The sequence below is a fragment of the Neomonachus schauinslandi genome, chromosome 2 (assembly GCF_002201575.2).
Source record: "Neomonachus schauinslandi chromosome 2, ASM220157v2, whole genome shotgun sequence".
Classification (NCBI taxonomy): Eukaryota; Metazoa; Chordata; class Mammalia; order Carnivora; family Phocidae; genus Neomonachus; species Neomonachus schauinslandi.
In genome coordinates this window covers 196,574,709-196,599,488 of record NC_058404.1, presented here as the reverse complement: position 1 = coordinate 196,599,488, position 24,780 = coordinate 196,574,709, and the positions used below count along the sequence as shown (strand labels likewise).

Below are 24,780 nucleotides of genomic sequence, written 5' to 3'. Positions count from 1 at the left end.
CAGCCTTTCACAGTAACAATCTGTACTCTCTCTTGAATTGAGTTAAATTAATAAGGTCACCCTTAAGGACCAGCTGGCCTGGAAGGAGCAAATGAGCACTGAAATTTTGGGGATCTGCTCTGGCCCACAGGATCTAGGAAAGCAGCTCCGCTGTCTGATTCAGAGTTTGATACAACTTCATTTGAGGAAATTGGCCTCATCGGATGTGGTCATTATACCGACATCACCACAGAGAGCTGTGGGGTCTCTTCCTTCACGAGCTTGCAGCCTGAGACTCTCCTGGATCCCCCAAATATGTTTCCTGCCACTTCTGAGTCTTTGCTTGGGTTTTTTCCACCTGGAGTCCCTACCTCCTCTGTGTTGCTTTCCACAAGGCTCGGTGCCCTTTGAGATCCTCCTGGGGCTTCCCTTTCTGACCATGCTAGGTAACTTTAATGTCACGGAATTGTCAGGACAGTTACTTTCTGTCTCACTCACTGTGACACCTAAATAAAAATAGGCAGCATGTACTCACCCCCCCCCCCCCCCTTTTTTAAAGATTTTATTTATTTAGAGATCACCTGAGCCGGGGCAGGGGCAGAGGGAGAGAGAGAGAATCTCAAACAGACTCTGCACGAAGCATGGAGCCTGACATGGGGCTCGATCTCACGACCCCGAGATCATGACCTGAGCCCAAATCGAGAATCGGATGCTCAACCAACTGGGCCACGCAGGGGCCCCTGTACTTGGCTCTTCTTTAGGGCAGGAGTTGTCTTTATCTGCTGCAGTACGTATGTTACTAACAATGTAGTTTAGAAATGTAATTTTAAAAGCATAGTTTTAAAACTGTAAATCATGCATGTCACTCATGGTCCGTGGAATGCCCCATGGAATCCGGATTCTCTGCCGTGGCCCCCAGCCCCCAGCACAGGCTGGTTCCTGCCCCCTCTCTGATCGCATCTCTTTCTAGTTTCTTCCTCGCCTCTGAAATTAGCTACATCAGCTTCTTTTCAAGTCTCTCCAGTATGCCAAGCTCCTTCCACCACAGAGATCTGCACGCACTGGGCCACAGTCCAGAACATTCTTTCCTCGGCTCTGCCTATGTCTGGGTCCTTTTCATCCATCAGCTCATGTCTTAAATGTCATCTTCCTGGGAGGACCCTCCCTGACCACCAATCTTAGGTAAAAATGAAGGAGCACCTCTCCAGCCCCGGTCCTCACTACTTCAAGCACCTCACACGGCTTTGAGGATGCTGTGAGGATGTGCACCGAGCCCCATTTCCTCAGCTGGCACACATTTCCCAGTGTGCCTTGCACCGGGTGGCCATGGCATGGTGCTCAAGCCACTGGGACAAGGTGGGTGCATGTGCACTACTCCTGGGTGACCCACTTGACCCTCTCCTTCTCTTGACCCTCTCGACGCTCATCTTGCCTCAGTGGCTGGCTAGAGATAAAAGTCCCCGAGGTCTTCAGGGATAATGGGTAAAAGGAGAGTGAATCCCGAATGAGCGTTTGGGGAAAAGACTTCCTTCGATCCACATCGGATTGTGATGTGAACAAGAAATAAATCTTTATTTTATTAAACTACTAACATTTGTAGTTCATGCATTATAGATGTTAGCCCTTCCTGATTAATACACTCTTTTTTGGTTTCCGCATAGCATATAGGAGCAAAGCAAGCCAATAAATATGCTCTGTAGTTACAGACTCTGGTGCCTGCCTCCCCCAAGGCGGTGCTGAGATTTCAGACCCTTGATCACTCCTGTAACCCGGTATATGGCAGGTGCACAGCGAATGCACAGTGTGGAAACACTCCAGCATCGAGAGCCAGCGATAGAAAAGCAAGGAGAACCCGATCTCCTCCCTGGCTGTGTGAGCTTGACACTCCCTCCTGCGGGCCCCAGATCCCCACTGCATAGGGACCCCAAACCCTTCCAGGTCTTTGAGTCTTCCTGGGGCTGAAGGATAGGCTGGCTCCTCCCAGAGAGCCATTTTCTAAAAAGACGAAGGAAGTTTACCCAGCAGCTTTTCACATCATCCTGGAAGAGTTACGCTCATGTGTCTGCGGAGGGTCGTTCATCAGCCACTGACCCCAAACTGCTCCGGAGAACAATGGACTCTTGGATTCCTCTCAAGGAAACAACATCTCTTTACAAAAGACAACATTCCCTGGAAAGTCATTTTTAGAAGGGAAGTGAAGATGAGTATGTGTCGTCTCTGGAGGTTTCCCGATGACCCCAGCCCTTGGCTATCAGCTTGGACACCTCTTCTCAGGACCACAGAAGTATGAAAAAGGCCTCTGGCCAATGGCCATCCAGTTAAGGTCCCCCGACCACTTGCATCTTGGGTGCTTCCAAAAAAAAAAAAAGAGAGAGAGAGGAAAGAAAGCAAAACCGGGCCCCCAGTGCAAAGCAGTTACTTTCTGCACAAGCTTCTGTGGTGACATCTGCTCACACGATGTTGTAGACCGCTGGCTTGGAAGCTCCAGCTCCTTCCCATGGGAGACGGGCCATGCAAGTCAGATAAAGCTAGAGAGAAGCTCAGGCTATCTGCACTCGTAAACACGTCCTTGAACGGAAGCCCCTGGAAGCGCAAGGCTGGTGCGTTTTAGCGCCTTTACTGGGCAGGGGTGCTGGATGCACCCCCAAGGGCTGGCTCCATGGGATGGTCGCCTTCAAAGGCAGTCACTGGCTGAAACAGTTCCCAGCAGGTGCCATCAAGAGAATCTGCTTCTCTGGTGGGAGAAGGGAAGTGAGAGTAGGGAGCCTGCAGCGCTTTAGAAGTTCCTGTTTCTCTGCGAAGTGGAGTCACTGAGCTTTGCAGATGATGGCATTCCCAAACCAGCCAGGTTCCCCAAGCAGATGCAGCTTCTGTGTTCATGGCAGTCACAAGATTTTGGAGGGCGGGGGGCGGGGAGAGGTATGGTGAAGGTGAGCGTGGGCTCCGGCTCCAGAGGCTGCCCCTGGGCTTGCTCATCAACACGTGGTGACAAGGGAGAGGCCAGCGGGTCCCAAGGACCCGTCACTAGGAACTCTGAAGAGGGGACGGCTGTGTGTCTCCCCACGTCCACTTTCCCCGTCCGTCCTGGAAGCCGTGTCCGTCAGCTGCGTACATGGGCAACTAGACCAAGTACTTGCTACACATACCAGTCTTCCTCGCGATCATGTGTGCCCATGACTCTATGTTTTGGTAAATGGAAGAGGCAGAGAATCAACTCACAATTTTCAGGAAACTTTCAAAAGAGCAATTATTGGGCACTGTTGATTTCTTCTTTTTCTTCCCTTTCTCCCTCCTGCTGCCTGGAACACGGCTATCACTCTTTTAGGCAACGGGATTGAGGCCAATACCAGGGAGGAAGCAGCATCTCTGAGGACCTGGGGGAGCAGAGCTGCTAAACAGCCTTGCATGGCTTACCTCCGGACTTGACTTACGTAGAAGAAAATAAACATGTCACATTTAAACCCCCATGATTTCTTTCTGAACATGTCTTTCAGCCTTTACTGTTTTATCTCCTTTCGGAGGTCAGCTTTGGAATTCACCAAAAACGTAGCGGAGCCTCTGATGAAAGGCATGAACGCATATCTCATGGGAGCTGAATGAGAAGTTAGAAGTTCTAGGTTCAAAACCTGGCCCGATTCTGGCCACGTGACCTAAGACAAGCCCGTAAGCCTCAGCTAACTATCAGCTTGTAGAACGAGAAGAGTGGTGTCCGCCCCAAGCAGCAGCTGAGAAGTTTGAAAAAATAACCCCCTGGCTGTGTGTCCCCCCAGTGAACAGCTGTGTTTCGCGTTTCAAGTTCAACTTCATGACCAAATCTTTTCCACTCAGTCCAGATTGTGAGTCCTCTGCTTTCAGATCCATATTAGGAGCTTGTTCATTACTGAGCTCTCATTTTAAAACAAAAGCAATGCCTTTTTCAACATTCAACTCCGTTGACGTGGCTCTGTCCAGTCTCCCCAGTGGTCCGTCAAGCCAGCGCCCCGTCCAGCTGTGAGGCTCAGGGATTCAGTGACAGGGTTGGTTAACAGCTTCAGTTTAAAGATGAAAACACTGCTTGCCCCAGCGTGAACAAGAGCACTGGGGCAGATCTGAGTTCTACGCTGCTGACTTCTTCCCAGGGATCTAGCTTCCCTTGGGCTCAGTTTGCCTAATCTTTTATTTATTTATTTATTTATTTATTTATTTATTTATTTATTTATTTTTAAAGATTTTAGTTATTTATTTGAGAGAGAGAGAATGAGAGAGAGCACATGAGGGGGGGAGGGTCAGAGGGAGAAGCAGACTCCCTGCTGAGCAGGGAGCCCGATGAGGGACTCGATCCCGGGACTCCAGGATCATGACCTGAGCCGAAGGCAGTCGCTCAACCAACTGAGCCACCCAGGCGCCCATCAGTTTGCCTAATCTATAGTGTATTATCAGCACCCGACAGCTAAATTAGAGACGTCTGTAAAATGCCTGGCACAAACTAGGGACTCATTATGTATGTTAGTTTCTTTCCATTTTCTCTCATTCACGGGGCCTAGGTCTCTCTGATGTCATGGGAGAAGGAGTTTTCAAATTCTGGGCTCCAGACCTATGGCCCCGGGTTCTTTTCTCTACTTGTGCTGCTTTCATCAGTGTTTGTCTTTTAGGAACCGCAAGGTTTCTCCTGAAATTCAAATAAAATATTCTGAGACAGTTGTTGTCCCGAGAATTGACAGCAGCTTCTTGGTGGAGACAGTCTTGATAGTTTCCTTTTTATTTATTGTTGCTTCAACCGGTGATTTTCCAAAGACAGTCCTAGCACTACGTGAGCTGGCATTACCTTGGGAAGGGCAAGGACTCGCTGGTCTTGCTACAGACCTGTGAAAGCACAGACCCTGGAGTGGGCTTGAGAATACACATTTGTGACTATAGTGATTCTGATACACATTTTATTTTATTTTATTTTATTTTTTAAATATTTTATTTATTTATTTGACAGAGAGAGACACAGTGAGAGAGGGAACACAAGCAGGGGGAGTGGGAGAGGGAGAAGCAGGCTTCCTGCCGAGCAGGGAGCCCGATGCGGGGCTCGATCCCAGGACCCTGGGACCATGACCTGAGCCAAAGGCAGACGCTCAATGACTGAGCCACCCGGGCACCCCTGACACACATTTTAAAGACAACTCTGAATTCCTGTGTTTACCAATCGTGGACGACTTGGAATCCTGGCTTGTTGCTTAGGAGACCTCGGGGAACACCTTTTCCCAGCAATTCAACCAGCAACCTTTCACACTGTTTCTGTCCACCCATTTTGCCAACATCTTGGGGGGAGAACCAGCCTCTGCCAAATTAATACAAGTATTGCCATGTCTAGAAATAGGCCAGCAGGGGGCATTGGATGCTCACGTATCCCATTCTTGTTGTTCCTCCACCTACTTCTAAAAATCCTTATTAATTTTTCTTTTAAAAGTGGGGGAAACCAACTTTCAAGACTGCTTTCCTTAGGAAAAAACAAAACAAAACAAAACAAAAAACAAAAACAAAACAAGTACCCCTGGACAAAATGAAACTTCTTGTCCATTTAATTGAAACAGCCAATGTATATCTTTATCAAGGTTCTTACTGTGTACGGTACCTTAAGAGCGAAGGACCACTTTCTAAATCGGGCTATCTTCTTTAATTTCCTTCTTTAATCAGTGGAAGGAGAGAAACTCCTGAGTTTATTTTATGGAAAAAACATGGCACTGTTCTCTATAAATCAGCCTCACAGAAGATATTGGTATTAATAGATTGTCCAAGTTTGAATATGTGTCTGTCTTTTCCAGGCCTGGAATATATATATATACATATATATATTGTTTTCAGCATACAAAAATATATGCTACTGTAGAAAATTTATAAGGTACAGATAAGCAAAAAGAAGGGAATAAAAATTACTATAAAGTCCCCATAATAAGACGACCACTAAAAATACTTGATCGTAGCCTGATCACTCACACACATACATGCACACATGGTAGAGCCTATGTAGGTCTGAGCACACTGTTTTCTCGCTTGCTCTGTCATATAATAGCATACTATAACACATCCATGTCGATAAATATGCTTCAATGTCATCTTTTTTAATGGCTATATAGTATTCTCTCCTATGGATGCCCCACCATATTTTCAATTAAGCCCATGGTAAAGAATTGCAAACAACTTAAAAATATCTAGAAATGTTACAAATATTGTGGCAAACAACCTGTTATGTGAATCATGTGTATCTTTAATTATATCAGTTCTGTTCTATTTTAATAGATACTTGCCATGGTTCATAAACATGCATAGGCTGGGGTGGTGTGATTTGCTGTTAATATTTTTGGCAGAATATAGATTCCAGTGCGTACGGGCAGGCCTGGGCAGCTTTATCTCAATCAGCTCTCTTGGGGTTTTGATTTGTTTTTGTTTTTTTCCCCCCTGCTTCTCTCTCTTGAATATTGTTAATGAAATGGAATACCCACCTGTCAGTTTTTCTCTATCTTCAGGAATGTGGAAAGCAGGTGAAGGGAGAGGGGTTTATAACTTGCCAGCCACCGCATCAGATTGGCAATTTCCTTTCCAGGCACCATCCCCTTTGGAAGTGTCTAGAGTACACCCAAGACTCTAAGTGGGTAGTGGGAAGGGATGAGAGGTAGCAAGCCAGTGGAGGGAGGTATATTTGGGATCAAAGACTCCAGTACAGTCTGGAAATACCTACCTTGACAGAATGTAACCTTTGTTAGCAAAGGACTGGGAAGCTTACTAAAAGCATTTTCTGTAAGAGGGATTAGAGCTGGGTGCTTGTTTCTTATTTATATTCATACTTGCAGTTTTGATTTTGCTTTTCTCCACTTCTCATGGCTCTTTGGGACCAGCTTAGTGCTGGCTACATGCTCCAACATGCACCATTATGAACCTTTGAGTTCATTTGCAGATTGCATCACTTCCTATGATTCTATCCCTTCTTTGCACACTTCTTGTCTATTTCTCACTTTATTCTGTCTCTTTGCAGCCATCATTTATGGCCACCAGCTTTCTCGGGACGTTCTATTGGACTTTCCCTGAAATAATGATGCTCCAAGATGAATAGTACATACTTTTACTCAAACTTTAATGGGATTTAGAACTAGGCTCTAAAAAAGATGCAACAGAAACATAAAATTAATCAGTCATCTGCTTAACACATACTTTGGGGGGGAAGCCATTATATAGAGTTCAGTTGAACGAGCCCTACCAAGTGGCCACAACGCTGACATTTAGGCAGACTTTCACCCATTTTACAAATGAAGGAACTCGGGCCTGGAGGGATCTGTGCTTCGTCCCAGGCTTCACAGCTAAAAAGTGGGGAGCCAGGGTTCCCCATCAGCCTACCAGCTTCCAAAGCTTTTGGAAGTCACAGACCAGGCTGCACCCCAGGAGCAGCCAGAGGGAGAGACCGTCAGTGGCTAATGCCAGTTGGAACAGGCTGATAGTTTTATCAAAGGAAAAGCAGAAGAGAATGGAAGGAAGACTAACAGTCCCATGCTGACATTCCCACTGCTCAGGCGATGGAGGGCCCCTGACTTACCTGCGGTGCTGTTGATTTGAGGCCATGACCTAGGGCAGAAAAGAGAACCAAGGTCAGTGTCCATGGCATGTGGGTCACACACCTTCCCCAGAGGAGTGTGCAGCCATCACGTGCATTTCCCAGATCAGCCTACAGAACGATTTCCTCGTGTTCATATTGTTCTAGATCTAAAACAGCGTCTCATTACAGAGAATCCGGAAAATAGAAAAATGCACAGAGAAGAAAACAACTCTGCCCCAGGTAATATTTTGGCAAATCTGCCATACATATGTGCATGTGTTTATGATGGGGTGTATGCATACATCTAAACATATAGCTGCATAAAAATAGCACGAGAATGTATGGGCTGCTGATGTTAAAAATGCACTATATATCTCTAGCTATTATTCAAAGACATGATATTTATTGGCTGTGATTTTTAGAGGGGACATTTAGGTTCTTGCTAGTCTTTATTATTGTGAATAATGTTGCAGGGAGCATCCGTGCTTGCATTTTTCATCTAATCCCCAAATATTTCCATGGAGAGACTCCACCAAGTGCAGTGAAGGGGTCAGGCAATGGGGGTCTTCCAAACCCCTCACTGTAGATCACTCAGGTACCTTCCAGGTCGGTTGGGTCAATTTAGGTGCTAATCCACAGAGCGGGAAGTGACCATCTCGCTGCATCTCACCACCCTTAAATCCATCCTTTAAAATGATTCTACTTGGCACCTGATTCCTTATTTTACCTGTTTTAATTCCCTGATGCCTAGTGAGCCTGAATTATTATTATTATTATTTTCCAAGTGGTTTTAGGCCACTTGGATTTTTTCTTTTCTTTTCTTTTTTTTAAAGATTTTATTTATTTGACAGAGAGAGAGACAGCAAGAGCAGGAACACAAGCAGGGGGAGTGGGAGAGGGAGAAGCAGGCTTCCCGCCGAGCAGGGGGCCCGATGTGGGACTCGATCCCAGGACCCTGGGATCATGACCTGAGCTGAAGGCAGACGCTTAATGACTGAGCCACCCAGGCGCCCCACTTGGATTTTTTCTGTTGTGAGTTGTCTGTATGTGTGTTTGCCCATTTTCTAGTAGGGTCTTTGCCTGGCCAGCACATTCACATTGGACAGGGTGCTTTTGGAAACACTTTTTGATTAGATTTTGGGCAAAGATCGGAAAAGCTCTGGGGTGGTGGAAGGCTCTGGAGGATGCTGCTTCTGCGAGCCAACTTGTTTGTGCCTTTAATAATCCTGGGCCTCACACGGCGCCTGTCCTCCGAGGCTCTCAAAGTACGTCATAGGAGCAATTAATTGAGCATCGCAACACACGCCGGGTGTAAATATTTATGAGGCCTGGCTGGTGGCTGGGACATCAGGCCCCCAACAGTTAAGCTGGGAGCTTTGAGTAACCAGGAGGCCACGGCCCTTGAGTCTGGCTTCCTGCTCACCCTTTGTCCTCTGCCGTTTTAATACTCTGACTGGCCCTGTGGGGTGGTTAACACTGTCCCAAGTTTACAGACGAGGAAATGGGAGGTTCAGAGAGCTCTTCAGCTTGCCCAGTCCCACAGAGAGCGAGGGACCTGACACCAGCCTGTCGGATCCCCCGGTCCTCGCCGCCTCCCCGGCCCTGCCTGCAGGCGGTGGTGAGTCGGGAAGCAGTGTGCAGCTGTGGTCTCAGAGCCCTTGTGGTTCGCTCTTGGCGTCCTTTCAAGCTGCCCGAGATTCTGCAGAAATTAGCAGTAAATCAGCCAGGAAGGAGCAGATCATTTATCTGGGGCCTGAGAGCTCTCTCTTAACACTTTGAACACAGGGCCTCTTCCCTGACATCTTCGTCTTTGATTAAGGCCTCCAAAGACTCCCCAGACCTGTCACTCGTGACATGTGAAATGTAAATATGTTCTTGCGATTGTGAATGGCGACCCTTGCCTGGAGGCAGCGAAGTGTGTAAGCCCGAGCCCAGGGGTGAGGAAGAGGGTGCCCACTCTCCCCGGGGAGCCTAGCAAGAACTTTGGCTTTTAAGCTAGGATTCTGTCCTTCTTCTGACCTTGGCTTCACCTGGCTTTTAGAATCAAAAACCGTTAATGCTAACAAGCTCATCGGAGGCAATGTTGTCCAATTTGTTGTTCCAAGTTTCAGACCCTCAAAGGCAGATGTGGGTCGTCTGACACCTATGAAGATGCAGTCTGTCCCGCACTGAGCGAGGCTCCACTCCGGTGGGCAGGCTTTCCCTGCTTTGCAGGTGCATCTCAAGTTCGGAAGAGTAAGTGACTTGCCTGAAGTGGCCCAGCAAGCGATCGGTGGAGCCAGGAATTGTTCCACTACTCTTATTATTTCCAAGCCTACAGCAGCGACGTAGACCGCCCAGCTCTCTGTGCCTGGGAGCTTCCTCCCGATGGTCGAGGCTGTCTGAAAGTGGCTTATCGGATCCACTCTGCCTCTCGGTGGGGTCCCAAAGCGATGGCGCTCATTCATATGTCATGTCCTCTGGGATTCTGCACCCCAGGGCTCTCTGTGCGTCAGTGCAAGCCAGATGAATTAGCAGAGGAAGCCTCAGCAGAGCCGGGAGCAGCATTGTTACTCCAGCTGAGCCCGGACAGCGGGGAGGGAGGGGAAGAAGGCTGGAACCTGCCTCTGAGGGCCTGGGAAGGAGGGGGCCCCGGAGGGGACCTGGACTCCACAGTTATGTCTGGCTGGAGTGCAGACCAGCAGCTGACAAGGTACCTGAAAAGGCTGTTGTGTTAATGCTCTTTGCAGTCTGACAGCCCAGGGTGATTAGCAAAAGAAGCTGCTAGCAAACTTCATGGAGATCTGATGTGTTCTTTATGCTCAAGCAAGCCCCGTGTGTTCGTTAGCAAGCTGCCTCTTGCCAGGGAACTACAAGGATGCTCCTTGGCTCCTTTGCATCACTGGCATCCATAACACAGCCACATGAGAACGGGCCTCGGCTGGATGGTGGGCTGGCTTGGCAGCCGCCTCTCTGCTCTTCCCACCCCCTGCTCCTTCCACCTCTGGGCCTGAGGGCAGCAGGCCTTCCTCTGCATCTCTGGCTCGTGCAGGCAGGTGTCCACGTCATGGTGGGGGGAGTTCACAGAATATGAAATGAACAAGACTGACCTCCAGCAGTTTGTGGTTTTCAATATTTAAGCCTTATTACAAATAAGGATTTTTAATTTCTGCATTATTTTTAATTTTAATACTTCTTAATAATTTAATAAGCTTAATAAATTTTAATCCTGAACGGGCACTAAATTAAACCCATCCCTCCCTTCCCCCACCTCCTTGCTCCCTGGGAGAACTGGATCTGATTGTGCAGGCAGGGTGCACTTGCGTCTTACTTATCCATGGGAACATAGTTTGGATGGTGTGTTTTTCCTGTCCCATAGAGACAACATTGGGTCTTGTCTCCAGGCTCAAGCTCCTGGAGTGGAGATAATTCTTCATTGCCCCCTGGAGTGTGACATGTGTGGTCCCCTCTGGGTCTCCCCAGGCACCCCACTGCTGGAGAGAATGCACAGCAAGCTCCTTGGGAGATGGTCAGGGTGATTTCACCTGCCAGCCCACTCCCCGTCCCAAACCTCCAAGATTGACTGGTTCGGCTCCACGTCTCCCCTTAAGAAACTGCCTGCTTCTGACATTAAGAGCTAAAATTCTAATTTTTGTCAGACAATTGATAAGAGTTGCTAAACTCATTTTTAAATGCAATCTAGAGAGAAATGAAGGTGACTCTGAAGTTCTAAATTCATTGTCTTCTTCCCTCTGTTTGGATGCCTGCTCTGTGCTGGTTAAGTGTGAGCCTTTTATAAATCATTTCAGCAAATCTCCTGGCAACTCTTGGTGGACAGGAATCTTTGTTTTTTTAAAGATTTTATTTATTTATTTGACTGAGAGAGACACAGCGAGAGAGGGAATACAAGCAGGGGAATGGGAGAGGGAGAAGCAGGCTTCCCACGGAGCAGGGAGCCCGATGCGGGGCTCGATCCCAGGACCCTGGGATCATGACCTGAGCCGAAGGCAGACGCTTAACGACTGAGCCACCCAGGCGCCCCAGTGGACAGGAATCTTTATCTCAACGTTAGGGCTAATTACCAGAACTGGCCCTTTCATTTTGTGGCTGTGTGGACTGAGGCCCAGGTTACCCTGCGAGGGGAGTTGGGGATGCCACGGTTCCCATGCAGCCAGTCTGCAGGTGGGGTGCACCCTCCTTCCCCTCCAGCACTGGAGGGAGGTGCAGGTTTGTATCAGGGAGCTGTGGGAGCTGAGGTCTGGAAAGGCATGGTGTGCTCATGCTCAGAGAATGAGGAACCAGCAGAGGTGAGCTAGAAGGCCTGCATGGTCCTGGAGGCAGGTGGAACTGGGTGAGGCACTAGGTAAAGCCTGCTCAGAGCTGCATCTCAGAAAGTCCATGCCGGTGTGCATAGGATCTCCTGGAGAGGGAAGGACATAGCTTCCTATGGGGCCACCACAGCCCTCCTCTGCTCATGTGGCACTTACCCAACAGAACTCACACTCTCATAAGCAGAACAGAGTACAACTCGATTTCTCAAACTCCCTCCACCAGGCCCCCAGGCCCTAAAAGGGAAACCAGGCACCAAATACAGAACATGCCTGGAACATGGCCTGGACTCACAAATGTGTGGCCAAGTAAGCATGAGTGAGTGCAGGGACGAGGGCATGAATGCAGGGCACAGGTTCACAGGGAAACGGGGATAAGAGGGGCGTCCCAAGAGTAGAGCAGCTTAGAGACCCATGGCCAACCAAGTCTGGGTCTCTACGTGGACCCGCCTGCCCCAGCAAGGCCTGGCAGAGTGTCCACTACGCGGGCGGAACCTGCTCCGCACATGTGCACGCGTCCCACATGGACCCCTCTAGAACAGGCTGTCGTTTTTGTTACAGATCCCAGACTGGAGAACATCTCCCAACACCCACATTACTTTGAAGCAGATGAAACTCACACCAGGGTGGAATCAAGTCAATGCTCATATTTAATTAGTGAAAGAATGGACTCATTCTTTGTTAAAGGAATCCTTGATTAGTTTCAAGAATCCTCCTCTTTTCTATTTTATTTTTACAAAACAAAACACATTTGTGGGGCATGCAGCTCCCCGAAGGGATCCTAGGGAAAACTCTGGAAGTGTGAACGCTTGCACCTCCCAGGACCCTCAGGGCTGGGGGAGCCCCTGTCTACCCCTGCAGGGTCCCCCGGGGGCCTGTGGGCTTCCCCACCTCTGAGCACTGCAGTGCTGCTTGCTCCCCTAACACACTAGGGGAGTCAAAAGGCAGCGTGGAGTTACGAATTTCTTACTCAAATCTCATTGTTAAGCCTTGTGTTTTTTTCTTTCTTCAACTAGATTTTAAGTTCTCGGGGGACAGAACGCATGTCTTGTGACCCTGATCCCTTTCAAATATGGGCTCTCCACGTCCCTGACAAATACTGAAGGAGGAAAATCCCCGTATCTGGCACTGGGATGGGTTACACCGCAGAGGAGCAGGGCGGTGGCATGGTGCCCAGTTTGAATCTAGCGCCCCTCCAGCCGGTGAACGGCTCCCAAGCCCACGGCCTCCACCCTCTCCCCTGCCCTCCCCGACTTGTTCTGTCTTCTCTCTGCGTCTCTGCATCCTTTCCTTCTGCTAAAAGTTCCTTCTACCACCTATTTAAGTATCTAGTATGTGCCAGGCACGGGGCATTGTACAAGCCCACGGCATCCTGGTGGGTCCTTCCAGCCCTTCTTCCTCCCAACCCTTCAGTAATGTTTCCTGAGCATCTACATGGGGAGCTCCTTGTGGGCGAGCCCAGGAAAGGGATGGGGCACCACACTGTAGTCCACATAACCTCCGTGAAAGCATTTGTGGCCCTCTGGAAAGCACTCAGCCGGCCACACCTTTCAGAAAGATACTCCCCTTTCTGCCCATTGAGGAGGGCCAGAAGGAGCAGTATTCCTATGCATCTGTCAGTGCCATGGATGCTCAGGGCCCCTGGAGGCGGGTAGGGTGAAACCTGAGAGGTCAAGAGCAACAGGCAGCAGCCTCCCCCGTCCCCCACTCCCCCCCCCCCAAGTCTGTCTCCTGGGTGAGGGCTGCCTGCTGGGAGGGTCCACCAGGGGGCCTCCTAGCACAGAAACAGGGCTCCTACATCTGAAGGGTAAGGACTGGCTCTCCTGGGCCCTGAGGAATTAAAGCCACCTGTTCCTTGCCCCCCACCTCCCTCCCGGGAATTAACTATTGCTGCAGGTGTTAGTGGCAAAAGGGAACAAATGGACAGTCAGTGAGGTGAAGATTGGGAGCATTGGAGTGTGGGACGTGAGTGACAGTGTTAACCGTAGTGCTGTCGTCAGGAATGGGAAAAGAGACTCCACTCGGAGTGTGAAGGCATGGCTGGGAACCTCGTGGGCAAGCCCTTAGCCTCACCGACCCTTAGTGCCCCCCGGGGGCCTGCGTCTGTTCCTATCAGCGCACATGGCACAGTGTCTTGTGATCTGCAATACCAGTCTTCACTTTCCCCCGACCATAGACTGAGCATCTTGATGGCAAGGGCTGTGTCTTCATCTCTGAATTTCCCTGCCCCCAACTTCCTCCTACCCTCTGGGCCCCCGTCTTGCATCTTCTTCACTCCTTCCCGTTTCCTGGAGGTAGTGGTTAAGCGCAGAGTAAGTGCTGGGCCCAGAGGCCTCCTACTCCAGCTCCGAAGCTTGCACTCTCAGTAACCGTGCTGAAGTGGAGGTTCTCAAACTTGAGTGGGCACCGGAATCACCCAGAGAGCTTGTCTAAACACCAGTGCCCGGGGTCCACACCCGAGCTTCTGATTCCAGAGGTCAGGGCCTGAGAATCTGCATTTCTAAGAAGTTCCCAGGTGGTGCTGATGGATGCTGGTCCAGGGGCCGCTCCAGGACGTGCCACCGTGAGGCGCTGTAAGAATGTGTTTGTTCTTCTCAGGAGCACACTGCACATGCCCCTTCTTCATTGCAGTCTTGACACGAGCAGACTGGAGACTCACAGGAACAGAAAATGAAATCCACACGACCATGCCGACACAGCAGAAAGTTGTGGTCACTTAGAACCCAGGATTGACACTCGACTTCTGGCTAGACTCTGAATCCAAATCCAGCTGTCACCAGGGACTAGCTTGTGACTGACCACAAATGGAACCTCTCTCAGACTCTTTTCTCGTCTATAAAATGGGAATTAGAATAACTACTTCAGAGCAGTATTGTGAGGATTAAATGCCAAAATTCCTTTCGTGGTGGCTGGTGCATGTCAGGCACTTAACTACGGATTTGAGTTTGGACTCGATTGGAAAACATCTATCAGTGTGTTTCCATTTTCTACACATGTGGGGACGCAGCACAGGATAGGAGTGGATATTGGGGATTCAGCCCAGTGAATTCCATGGGGAGTTTTGGGTGCGTTCGTATCCGTAGTGTGGACGTGTCATGGATGTGGATGTGGTCCTGTGTTTTTCTTGGATCATCTCCTGGACCGCATCAGCTGGGTGGGGCCCCAGCACTCAGCATCTGTGCGTGCATCTTGTGTGGCCCGGAGGCGCATGCCTGTTTGAGTGTGTGTGTGGGGGTGGCCGGGGACAGCCCTCTGCGCCTGTTGGGGGAGCTGACCCCTCACCTAACTAAGGGCTGGCGGTATTGAGGGGAGCCGCATCGAGTGCCAGGGCTGTTTTAGATACCAGTAATGATATGGAAAAGTCTAAGGTTTACCATACCACACCCAGCTCATCAGCCTTGGGGAAGTTACTGATCCTGGGCATGCCTTCTTCTCTCCTATAAAAAGGAGACTGGTAAGACCGGAACTGTGGGGATCCAGGGAGACACCGCCTATTAAACTCTTAAAACGGTGCCCAGTGTATGGTCACATGATGGTCACATGACCACTCACTGATCATTAGCCGGTTATTTATTGAGAACCTACTATGTTCCAGGCGTGCTACACGGGTCACCCATTTATTTCCCACACACATGCACTGCTTTACATACAGGGGTCAGTGGGGGACAAGGCAGCCTACTCATTTGCTTTCAAATACCATTTCTAAAGCCTATGAGGCACTGAGATGGGAAATGGGCTTGTCAGAGTGAGGTTGCTCCGTGAGTGAGCGCGTCGGGTGACACTGAGACCCGGTGCCCCGGGCTGGTTCTCTGCGCAGCCCCGCCTGCCCGCAGCATCCTCCTCCTCTCCTCTCCACCAAGTGCTGATAATTGTAATTTGTACGGAGAATGAGTTCATGGGTTTAATAGTTCTTGAAGTAAGACAGTAGACCCAACTATGTAGTGTTCAGACATTTTGATTTGATTTATATATCTCAAATACTAATTTATACTCATATAATACTTTCATTATAAAATACGCAGTGGTACAGAGATTTGTATGCATATGGGATTTTTTTTTAAATTTGGGTTTATAAATGGTTTGGAACAGGTTGCAGAAACATCGTCTGTTGCTCTTTTTAATATATCTTGAGCATGCTATGACACATCCTGAAATAATTTGCTGTGGGAAAAAAGCACTGTTCTTTCTCTCTCTCTTTCTCAAATGTAGCTGTAAATATTACTTTGATGTATGTGATTGCTGCAACCATCTTCATTTGAAGAAAGTCTTCTAACCCTTCCAGCTCCCATCTCTTGCTATTGTCAAGAAATAAGAAAAACTGACTTAAAATGCATTATTCAAATGTATTTAATGTAAACATTGAACAAGTCTGAGAACAGCCACAATTTTTCCTTTGCTTAATGTGGTTTTGACAATATTTCAAATATTCTGTTTTACAGGCATTCATTTACTCTTCTTAGGGAAAATAGTTCTTCAAGTAAATCTTAGGATGCTAAGAAAGCCCCAGGGCCTGGCACATAGTAGGAACTGAATGGGTGTTTGGTGGTTGACCTGAATTGAAGTGTGCTGGGTTGCAAGGTGTGGTATAACATGCTGAGACCCTCGCGGGCCTCTGGGCAGAGAGACTGCTCGGGCAGGGCTCAGTGAGGGAGCTCTGGCGGGGTACAAGGAGACCTGCAACCCCCTCTGGGCATCAGGGTGTTGCCCAGGGTCTGGCTGCTGGGCGATGACAGAGCTGGATTGGGCTTCAGGATTGGGATCTTGTCATTTCACCAAGTTAGTCCCCATTCTGAGCTTTCAGGCTCTGAGCCCCTTGGAGGTAGGACTTTGTCTTTTATCTCTGCATGTTCCCTAGCCTGTGCAAGTCCTAATGTCATGACTGCTTAGTAAATGTTTGCTCAGCTGAAGGACAAAGAGAAGAAACCACATAGGCACATGGCTTCCTCTATTCTCCTTGCTTGTGAGAGCTGGTGGTGGGCTTGTGGCCTGATGGCATCTGTGATCCATCATTTAAGTCATTCACAAGCTGAGAATGGAAGTTTCCGTCTTCGTGGCTGTCTCCTGGGCTGTTTGGACCCCTGGTGGGTGGTGGAAGTAGTCCTCGTCAGAAATGCTGGGGATGCCTTGGGGCTTCTCAACCTTTCCCTGCATTGCATGCGTGCTGGTACTTCAACCCACATGAGTTTCTTTTCCTTCTGAACCTTGGTCTCCATGTGACCTCTAAGACCACTGGCAGCAATAAAATTCTATCACACTAACCTGGTGTGTATGTGTGTGTGTGTGTGTAGTGGTCAGCTGATTTGCCACAGACTCAAAATTTTCACTCCTCTATGAATAAACAAGTAAATATTCTGACCTATTTTTCGGCAGACAGAGGTTCTGGAATTTCAAATCACTGGATCCTTCTTTTGTTGTCCTTCTGTTGCCCCTGGGATGAAAGAAAATAGATTACAGTCAGGAAATAGCAAGAAGCTAGGGGAAAAAAATTAATTAAGTGCATTCATTCATAGAAACAACCACCCAGTCAGATTTAAGTAATGAACATCTCACAAATAATTCCAAATCTCTCTTTGCATTTCCACTGGAGTTAAAAAAAATCTGTGTTTCAAGTAATTTAATTACTTAAAAATATATATATATTTTAATGTAAGAGCTTTCTTTTAGAAGGGGCAGTAGTGTAGGGTGAAGAAGCACCCCAGTCAGGATGAAAATGTGGCCTGCTGTCCCACATCAGCAGGCTCACCGCCGCACCCTCCCTGTCTCTGTGACACTGTTCTGTAAAATGAAGAGCATCATACCTTCACCATGTGGTTGATGGGAGGCTGTCAAAGAAGGACAGTGCCTGTGGACCAAGGAATGTTCTAGATGCTTCCTATGTTAGTCGAATTTGACCCCAGGCTAGCAGACATCATCCAGGGTAGGAAGGCAGATTACTTAGCAATAGCAATTCAGATTCAAATTATATTTATTGGAATTCTATATAATTTAGATACTTTGCTATGGCATTTCTATGAAAAGATTAAATTATTTTAAATTGAGTTAATTTGCTCACACTATCATAAACCATCACTATTATGCATCCCTCGTTCATTTAATTAGCCACATTTAATATACTTCCATTTCTTTTGCAGGTATCCCATGAGCTTTAGCAGAGATTTATTGGTAACAGTTTCGTCCGCAAATGCTCCTCGACAGCTACCTCGTTAGCTCGGCTGACTTCCTTGTCCTCCTGGTTCCCACCATGTGGGGCAAACTTGCTTCTTCTTGGTCCTTGGGCTTTCTCTACCCCCACTCCCGGCCTCTTTCAGATACTGTTTATTGTCTCCCTTCTCTCTCTTCTGCTTCTGAGCTCAGCACAGATGTCAGGTCCTCAGAAGAACCTTCCCCGCCCTCTAAGACTGGCTCCTTCACGGTGTGTGTCTGAGTTGTAATTTTCCTTTTGTCTTAACTCGTAGCTTGTGATCAGGTCTGCTAAACTAGCTCAACGACCATGCCCTCGAGGGCAGAGAGGCGCAGGCTGTGCATCCGTAGGGTAGGGGAGAGCGCCTGGTCTGCAGCGGGCCCTCAGTGGGAATGCCTGTGCACGCAGGAGTCAAGGACCCTGGGAAATGCCTATCAGTGACCGGCTGATTTGGTCCATCTAGGATTTTGTGTGCAGCCCGTAGGCTGGGATGTGATAAATAAGAAAATTCAGTGAGGGGCGCCTCGGTGGCTTAGTTGTTTAAGCATCTAGGCTCAGATCATGATCTCAGAGTCGTGGGATGGAGCCCTGCGTCAGGCTCCACGCTGGGTGTAGAGCCTGCTTAAGATTCTCTCTCCCCTTTTACTTCTCTCTCCCTCTTCATTTGCCCCTCCCCCTGCTCTCTCTCTCTCTCTCTCAAATAAATAAATATTTTTAAAAAATTAGTGTGGGGTGCCTGGGTGGCTCAGTCGGTTAAGCATCCAAGTCTTGGTTTCGGCTCAGGTCATGATCTCAGGGTCCTGGGATCCAGCCCCAGGTTGGGTTTCGTGCTCAGCGGGGAGTCTATTTTAAGGATCTTTCTCCCTCTCCCTCTGCTCCTTCCCCTGCTCATGCTCTCTCTCTCAAATAAATAAATAAATCTTTAAAAATAAAAAAATTAAAATAAAATTAAAATATTTAGTGAGTCATTTGGATATTGTTCATCGTGTAAATTGACACAAAGAAAGATGATGGTGTTATTTTGTTATTTTTCATTTGATTTTTTCATCATTTCATGACTTCGAAAATTATTTAATTATTGTATTATTTCATATATTTCATTATTTTCTGTTTATCTGGGTAAAGCTTGATTCTTGCCTACATCGGCACCCCGACTTCTAAGTTCTTGATGTGGGCATCTCTATCCTGGACCTTTCTGCTTGGTTATTCTCCAGCAGACACAGGCCCTTTCCCAGTGAGTGGCTCTGTTGCTCATATAGTTTCCAAACCAGCAGCCTGGGCACTAACCTCGAGTCTCCTCTTTCCTGCCCCCATCACCAACAACTCCATGCTCTGTTGGCAGATTCCCGGATGTCTCCTCTCTTGCCCCTTCTTCCTTGCTCTATTCCGTCTTCGTTCTGCTCTCTTTATCTGAGGTCTAACCCCCAGCATCAACCCCTTACCTGATTTCCTGGCCTCCTGGGCTCCAATCCACCCACCAAAATGCCACAGGAGTGACCTTTCTTTCTTTTTTTTGACCTTTTCTATTGTGTGTTTTATTTTATTTAAAAAATTTTTTTAATTAACATATGATGTGTTATTTGTTTCAGGGGTACAGGTCTGTGATTCATCAGTCTTACACAATTCACAGCACTTACCATAGTACATAACTTCCCCAATGTCCATCACCCAGCCACTCCATCCCTCCGACCCCCCCCCGCCCAGCAACCCTCAGTTTGTTTCCTGAGTCTCTTATGGTTTGTCTCCCTCTCTGGTTTCATCTTGTTTCATTTTTCCCTCACTTCCCCTATGATCCTCTGTCTTGTTTCTCAAGATCCTCATATCAGTGAGATCATATGATACTTGTCTTTCTCTGATTGACTTATTTCACTTAGCATAATACGCTCTAGTTCCATCCACGCCACTGCAAATGGCAAGATTTCATTTTTTTGATGGCTGCATAATATTCCATTGTATATATATACCACATCTTCTTTATCCATTCATCTGTTGATGGACATCTAGGCTCCTTCCACGGTTTGGCTGTTGTGGACATTGTTGCTATAAACATTGGGGTGCATGTGCTCCTTCGGATCACTACATTTGTATCTTTGGGGTAACTTCTAATTAGCAGGATATTATCAAGTCACCTCCCTGCTTGAAAATCCACACCACTTGCCCCTTCTGGGGGACAAAATCCAAACTCATTCCCATGATAGCCGAGATGCCTGCCTCGGTGGCCTTGAACACAATTTCTGTTGTCTGCGTCTCTGTTCCCTCCCATCCTGTCCCCCCCACCAGGGCCCCACACTGTCCTCTCTCTGGGCCCTACCTTTGCATGCTCCCACATCACTGATTAGATTTTTCTTTGGCCTCCTCTCCATCTGCCAAAAACCTTTCCATTCTTCCAGGTCTAGTTCCAATGCTACTTTCCCGTGAGTTCTGTCCTGCTTCCTTTTTAGGACTTTTGATATGTCTCTGTTTTACTGTTCGTTATTTGTTCATGGATCTGTTCATTCATTAACTCAACGAACAGATATCAGATCTACTCTCTACCAGGCTGGATGCCACGCAGCGGGATGCAGTTGTTAAAGAAGATGAATGGAGTCTGCCTCATGAATCTTACTGCTGTTGGGGAGATAGGCCATAAACAAGTAAACAATCTTTTTTTTTTTTTTTAAATCATAGTGTCTTGTATGTGCCTGTTCATGTGGTCATGTCCCCCTGGACTAGCAGCTTGACAGTATAGCCATATCCTGGGAATTGTTTCTCTCCCAGCACATTGGCTACCTGACCTCAGGAATGTTTGTAAGATATGAATAGGTGCATCAATAAAGAATTGACAAAAGGGCCTGCCCGTTTGGGCTCATCCACAGAAGTGCACTGTGCCCTTCGTGTGCCGAATCCTGTGGGTCTCTCTGCTACCAGGGAAATTCTGATCTGTCCCTGCACAGAGAAGGAGGCCCTCGGTATCATGTCAGAGCATTTGTGTTCTCTGACAGCCCACGTAACGTTTGCCTAAATGGCTTTAACTAGTCCCATTGTAGGAGAATGGGAAAGATTCTGAGAATTTCCTCAACCTCTTTCTAGATACCTTAAGAAACCAACATCCGGAAGCTACCTTTACTTTTCCAGATAATTTGCTTTTGACTTTTTAACTTTAAGAAGAGAGTTGAATTCAAAGTTTTTTTCTATTTGTTGTTGACAGCAACCCTCAGCAGTAGATGGGCAAGTCTCCTTCTCAGCTCCAAGATACAGATGAGGACATAGGGGCCCTGTGAGCAGAGGGAGTTTGGCTAGAGTGACCAGGCTTGTTGCAGGCCAGGGCTCTGACTTCCAGCCAGGTGCATGTCAGATGTGCTTTAGGGGAACCAGGAGCCAGTGATTTCCAGAAGCTCAGAGCCAGGCCCCTCTGAAAACCACTGAGGAACAGAGAGAAAATGGGTCTGAACTCCTCCCACAACGGAGTATGTAAGGAAAATATTAACGAAGCTGGCAAATAAAGAGCCATTTACCTGGATAGTAACTAGTTAAAATCTATTTGCTTTGGAAATGCATGGAAAGAGCAGAGATTAGAAATCAAAGTGGTTCCCTCCCTGTTTCCTGCTCCCTCCCAGTTATTTGGCTTTGAATTTTGTTCGCTAATCTCAAGGAAAACTGAAATGTCCAGCTCCGCGGTTTTACCCCCTACCAGATTTCTCTATTTTAAATCATTCTTTAGGGTTCCAGTTTTTAGAGACACATTTTTTTTTTTAATGTACAATGTTGAAAGAATCATAAAGTTTCAGTCACAGAAAATGTGATTAAGAATGTTAATCATCATGGGTCAATATTATTTGCTTTGCATTAAATTGAGATCTGACCTTAGAAGGTTCAGCGTTCCCAAGTTGGCCATTGCTTCTGTGAACCTGGGAATGACAGTTCTGTTTACTACAGCAGGGTAAGTAGATACTCATCATTTTATAAGGCCTCAAACATTTGGGACCAGCTGTCCTTCCTGTGGGCCGCTCAGCCTGTCCCACCCACATTGTAAAATGAATCACATCAGCAGTTTTAAACTGCTGCTTTATTACTTGTCATTGATCCTACTCAAGTGCCCACCAGGGAAGCAATACAAGTTAATTTATTGCTCAGAGAACTCAGCACATCCTGGAAAAGTAAGAGGTGTCACTGGCTTGTGGGGAAACTGAGGCACAGAGAGCCAGCGGGGGTGAGCCAATTAATTGTTCTTCCAAACAACTCACATCCTGCCGACAAAGAGCAAGAACACATCACCCCACACCATCCAGCCTCTCTTCTTGATTATCCTCCTGGCACTTGAGGTTCAACACTTTCTGGCCATCTTTGATTTTCTTCTCTTCTCTATCTCCCTCCTGCATGGTCAGTTAACAAAAGCCATCTGGTATCCCTTCACAGGTTTGTTTTCTTGTTCCTTCCTTTTTCTGTATACCTTCTGTGATTCCCATTGCTTTTTGAGTAGACCTAACCTACCTGATAGTTTAGAACTGGTGGTCTAGTTCTGTGGTGGAATCAATTTATACCTGCTATAGTGGGTTAAGGGGTGTCTACCAAGAGATATGTGTGTCTGGGACCTGTGAATGGGACTACATTTGGAAAAAGTTTCTTTGAGAATGTAATCCTGCTAAGGATCTTGAGATGAGATCATCCCAGAGTAGGGCGGGCCCTAAAACCAATGACAGAAAGGAGAGAAGAGAACATGGAGGAAGGCTGTGTGAAGACCCACATGAAGATGGGGGCAGAGACCGGAGCCAGGGGGCCATGGAGCCACTCAAGGCTGGAAGAGGTGAGGAAGGATTCTCATCTAGAGTCTTCAGAGGGAGCACAGCCCAGCTGACACCTTGATTTTAGACTTCTGGGCTCCAGAACTGTGGGAGAATAAGCTTATGTTGTTTTAAGCCACCTGCTTATGGTAATTTGTGATGGCAGCCCTAGGAAACTAAACAGGAACATCTAACATGTCCCAAGGACAGAAAGTAAATTAGATCCAAATCCAAATTAAGGCAAAACTATAAATGCAATGATAAAACAAACAAATAACAACAACAAGAAAAACCTATATGATCTAGAAGGAAAAAGAAGGAAGAAACTGGTTAAATCTTTAAGTGAGGAGATAGTCAGGGGCAGCTTCCCCACAATGATGAATGAGGGCCTATTGGTATTTGCCAGACAGATGACAGAGTGAGCTGGGAGGTGGAGAGGAATGTGGGGCAACCTATTTTGAGAGCCAAAAATACCTGCTTCAATCTGTCCTGGTCATTCCCCTCAAATTTCCTCACCGTCTCCTGTACTCCCAGCTACACCCAATATGGTGGGTGCAGTCTGACAGGCACAGAAAGAGCACTACCGTTTCTTCTGCTGTGAAATTACACTTCTCTTCATGAACTTTCAGATCAAGTGCAGCTTTTTCAGGAGCTTCCCATTCTATACATTCACAGGGATCTTGCAGACTCCCGAGAAATCACACAAATTGCTCTTAAGCCATAACTCTCCTTCAGTGGCTTGTGCAGCTGCATTGTTGACTCCAAGATCACGAGTGGTAATAACGTATAATACTATGTAATGATGATAATGACAACTCAAAACTTACATGGGATTTACAGCTTCCTGGCTATTGTTTCACATTTCACACATATTAATCCATGGAATCCTCACAGCACCCTGTGAGACTGGTCCCACTCTATCCTCAGCTCTATTGGATTTCTTCCTCTTGTGTTTAACGCATGCTCTATCTCCTCAGGAATTGATGCATGTTGGGATCCTGAGGAAATAGGCCCTGAAATGGAATCACGCAGGAAGTGCATTAGAGTGAGCTCCTGGAATCAGCCCCCAAGGAAGGAAAGAAAAGGAGCAAGATTGGCAGAGGGAGGATGTGGGCTGTGCTCTGATGCTGTCATGATGGCCCTTCACCATTGTCCCGAGCTGTGGTAGGAGGGCTGGGCTTTTGTGCCCCTGGTGGACCAGTCAGTGGATGTGGGCTGTCCCAGGGAAGGCAAATCCAACCAAGGCAATTCCCAAAGAAGTTTGAGGGGGACCTAGGTGGAGACTCACAAAGTCTAGTACAAAATCACACTGATTCTGACTCTTTAGCAAGTCTGAGTTCTCAAAGCCAAAATGGGCCTTGGCTCTATTTTTCAGTAGGAGAGAACCTATCGACTGCATGTTAGTGGTCATTTTTCTTATCTAGGACCTGATTCTCACTCAGAATGACTAAATATTACCAGAGGTGGACAACCAGTAGCATTGAGAAGGGTAGTTGATAATTAAACCATTTCACCCAGGTCAAAAGTGTGGGTTACTTAATTAGAGAGATACAAAGTCCTAGCATTAAATATTACCTAATTTGTTGGTTTAGGTTGTTTCTTTTTTGTTTTCTGATTTTTCTTTTTTTTTTTTTAAGATTTTATTTATTTATTTTGAGAGAGAGAGAGAATGAGAGAGAGAGCACATGAGAGGGGGAGGGTCAGAGGGAGAAGCAGACTCCCTGCCGAGCAGGGAGCCCGATGTGGGACTTGATCCAGGGACTCCAGGATCATGACCTGAGCCGAAGGCAGTCGCTTAACCAACTGAGCCACCCAGGTGCCCATGTTTTCTGATTTTTCTTTTGAGAACAACCAGCATGTGATTATTATCTCATATAGCTGAGGATACCAACATAGAACTCTCCTTAACTTCAGGAGAGTGAGAAGCATCAGCTAGAAAAAGTGGAGACCTACTGCTGATAGGGACTTTACACGAAGTAAAATTAAGCTGTTCAATAATTT

The 24,780-nt window shown here is 47.3% G+C and overlaps 1 protein-coding gene across 1 annotated transcript in view; it reads right to left on the bottom strand.

Moving 5' to 3' along the window:
- The window catches only part of CLNK (cytokine dependent hematopoietic cell linker), an 83,250-nt gene extending 60,873 nt beyond the window's left edge, over nucleotides 1-22,377 (bottom strand). Inside the window, exons 1-3 of the mRNA XM_021677661.1 lie at nucleotides 22,274-22,377; nucleotides 17,195-17,266; nucleotides 7,532-7,560 (exon numbers count right to left, since the gene is read on the bottom strand). Of these exons, the coding sequence (XP_021533336.1) occupies nucleotides 7,532-7,560; nucleotides 17,195-17,266; nucleotides 22,274-22,377 (205 nt within the window). The remainder of the gene's footprint in view (nucleotides 1-7,531; nucleotides 7,561-17,194; nucleotides 17,267-22,273) is intronic.
- Nucleotides 22,378-24,780: the final 2,403 nt, after the last annotated feature.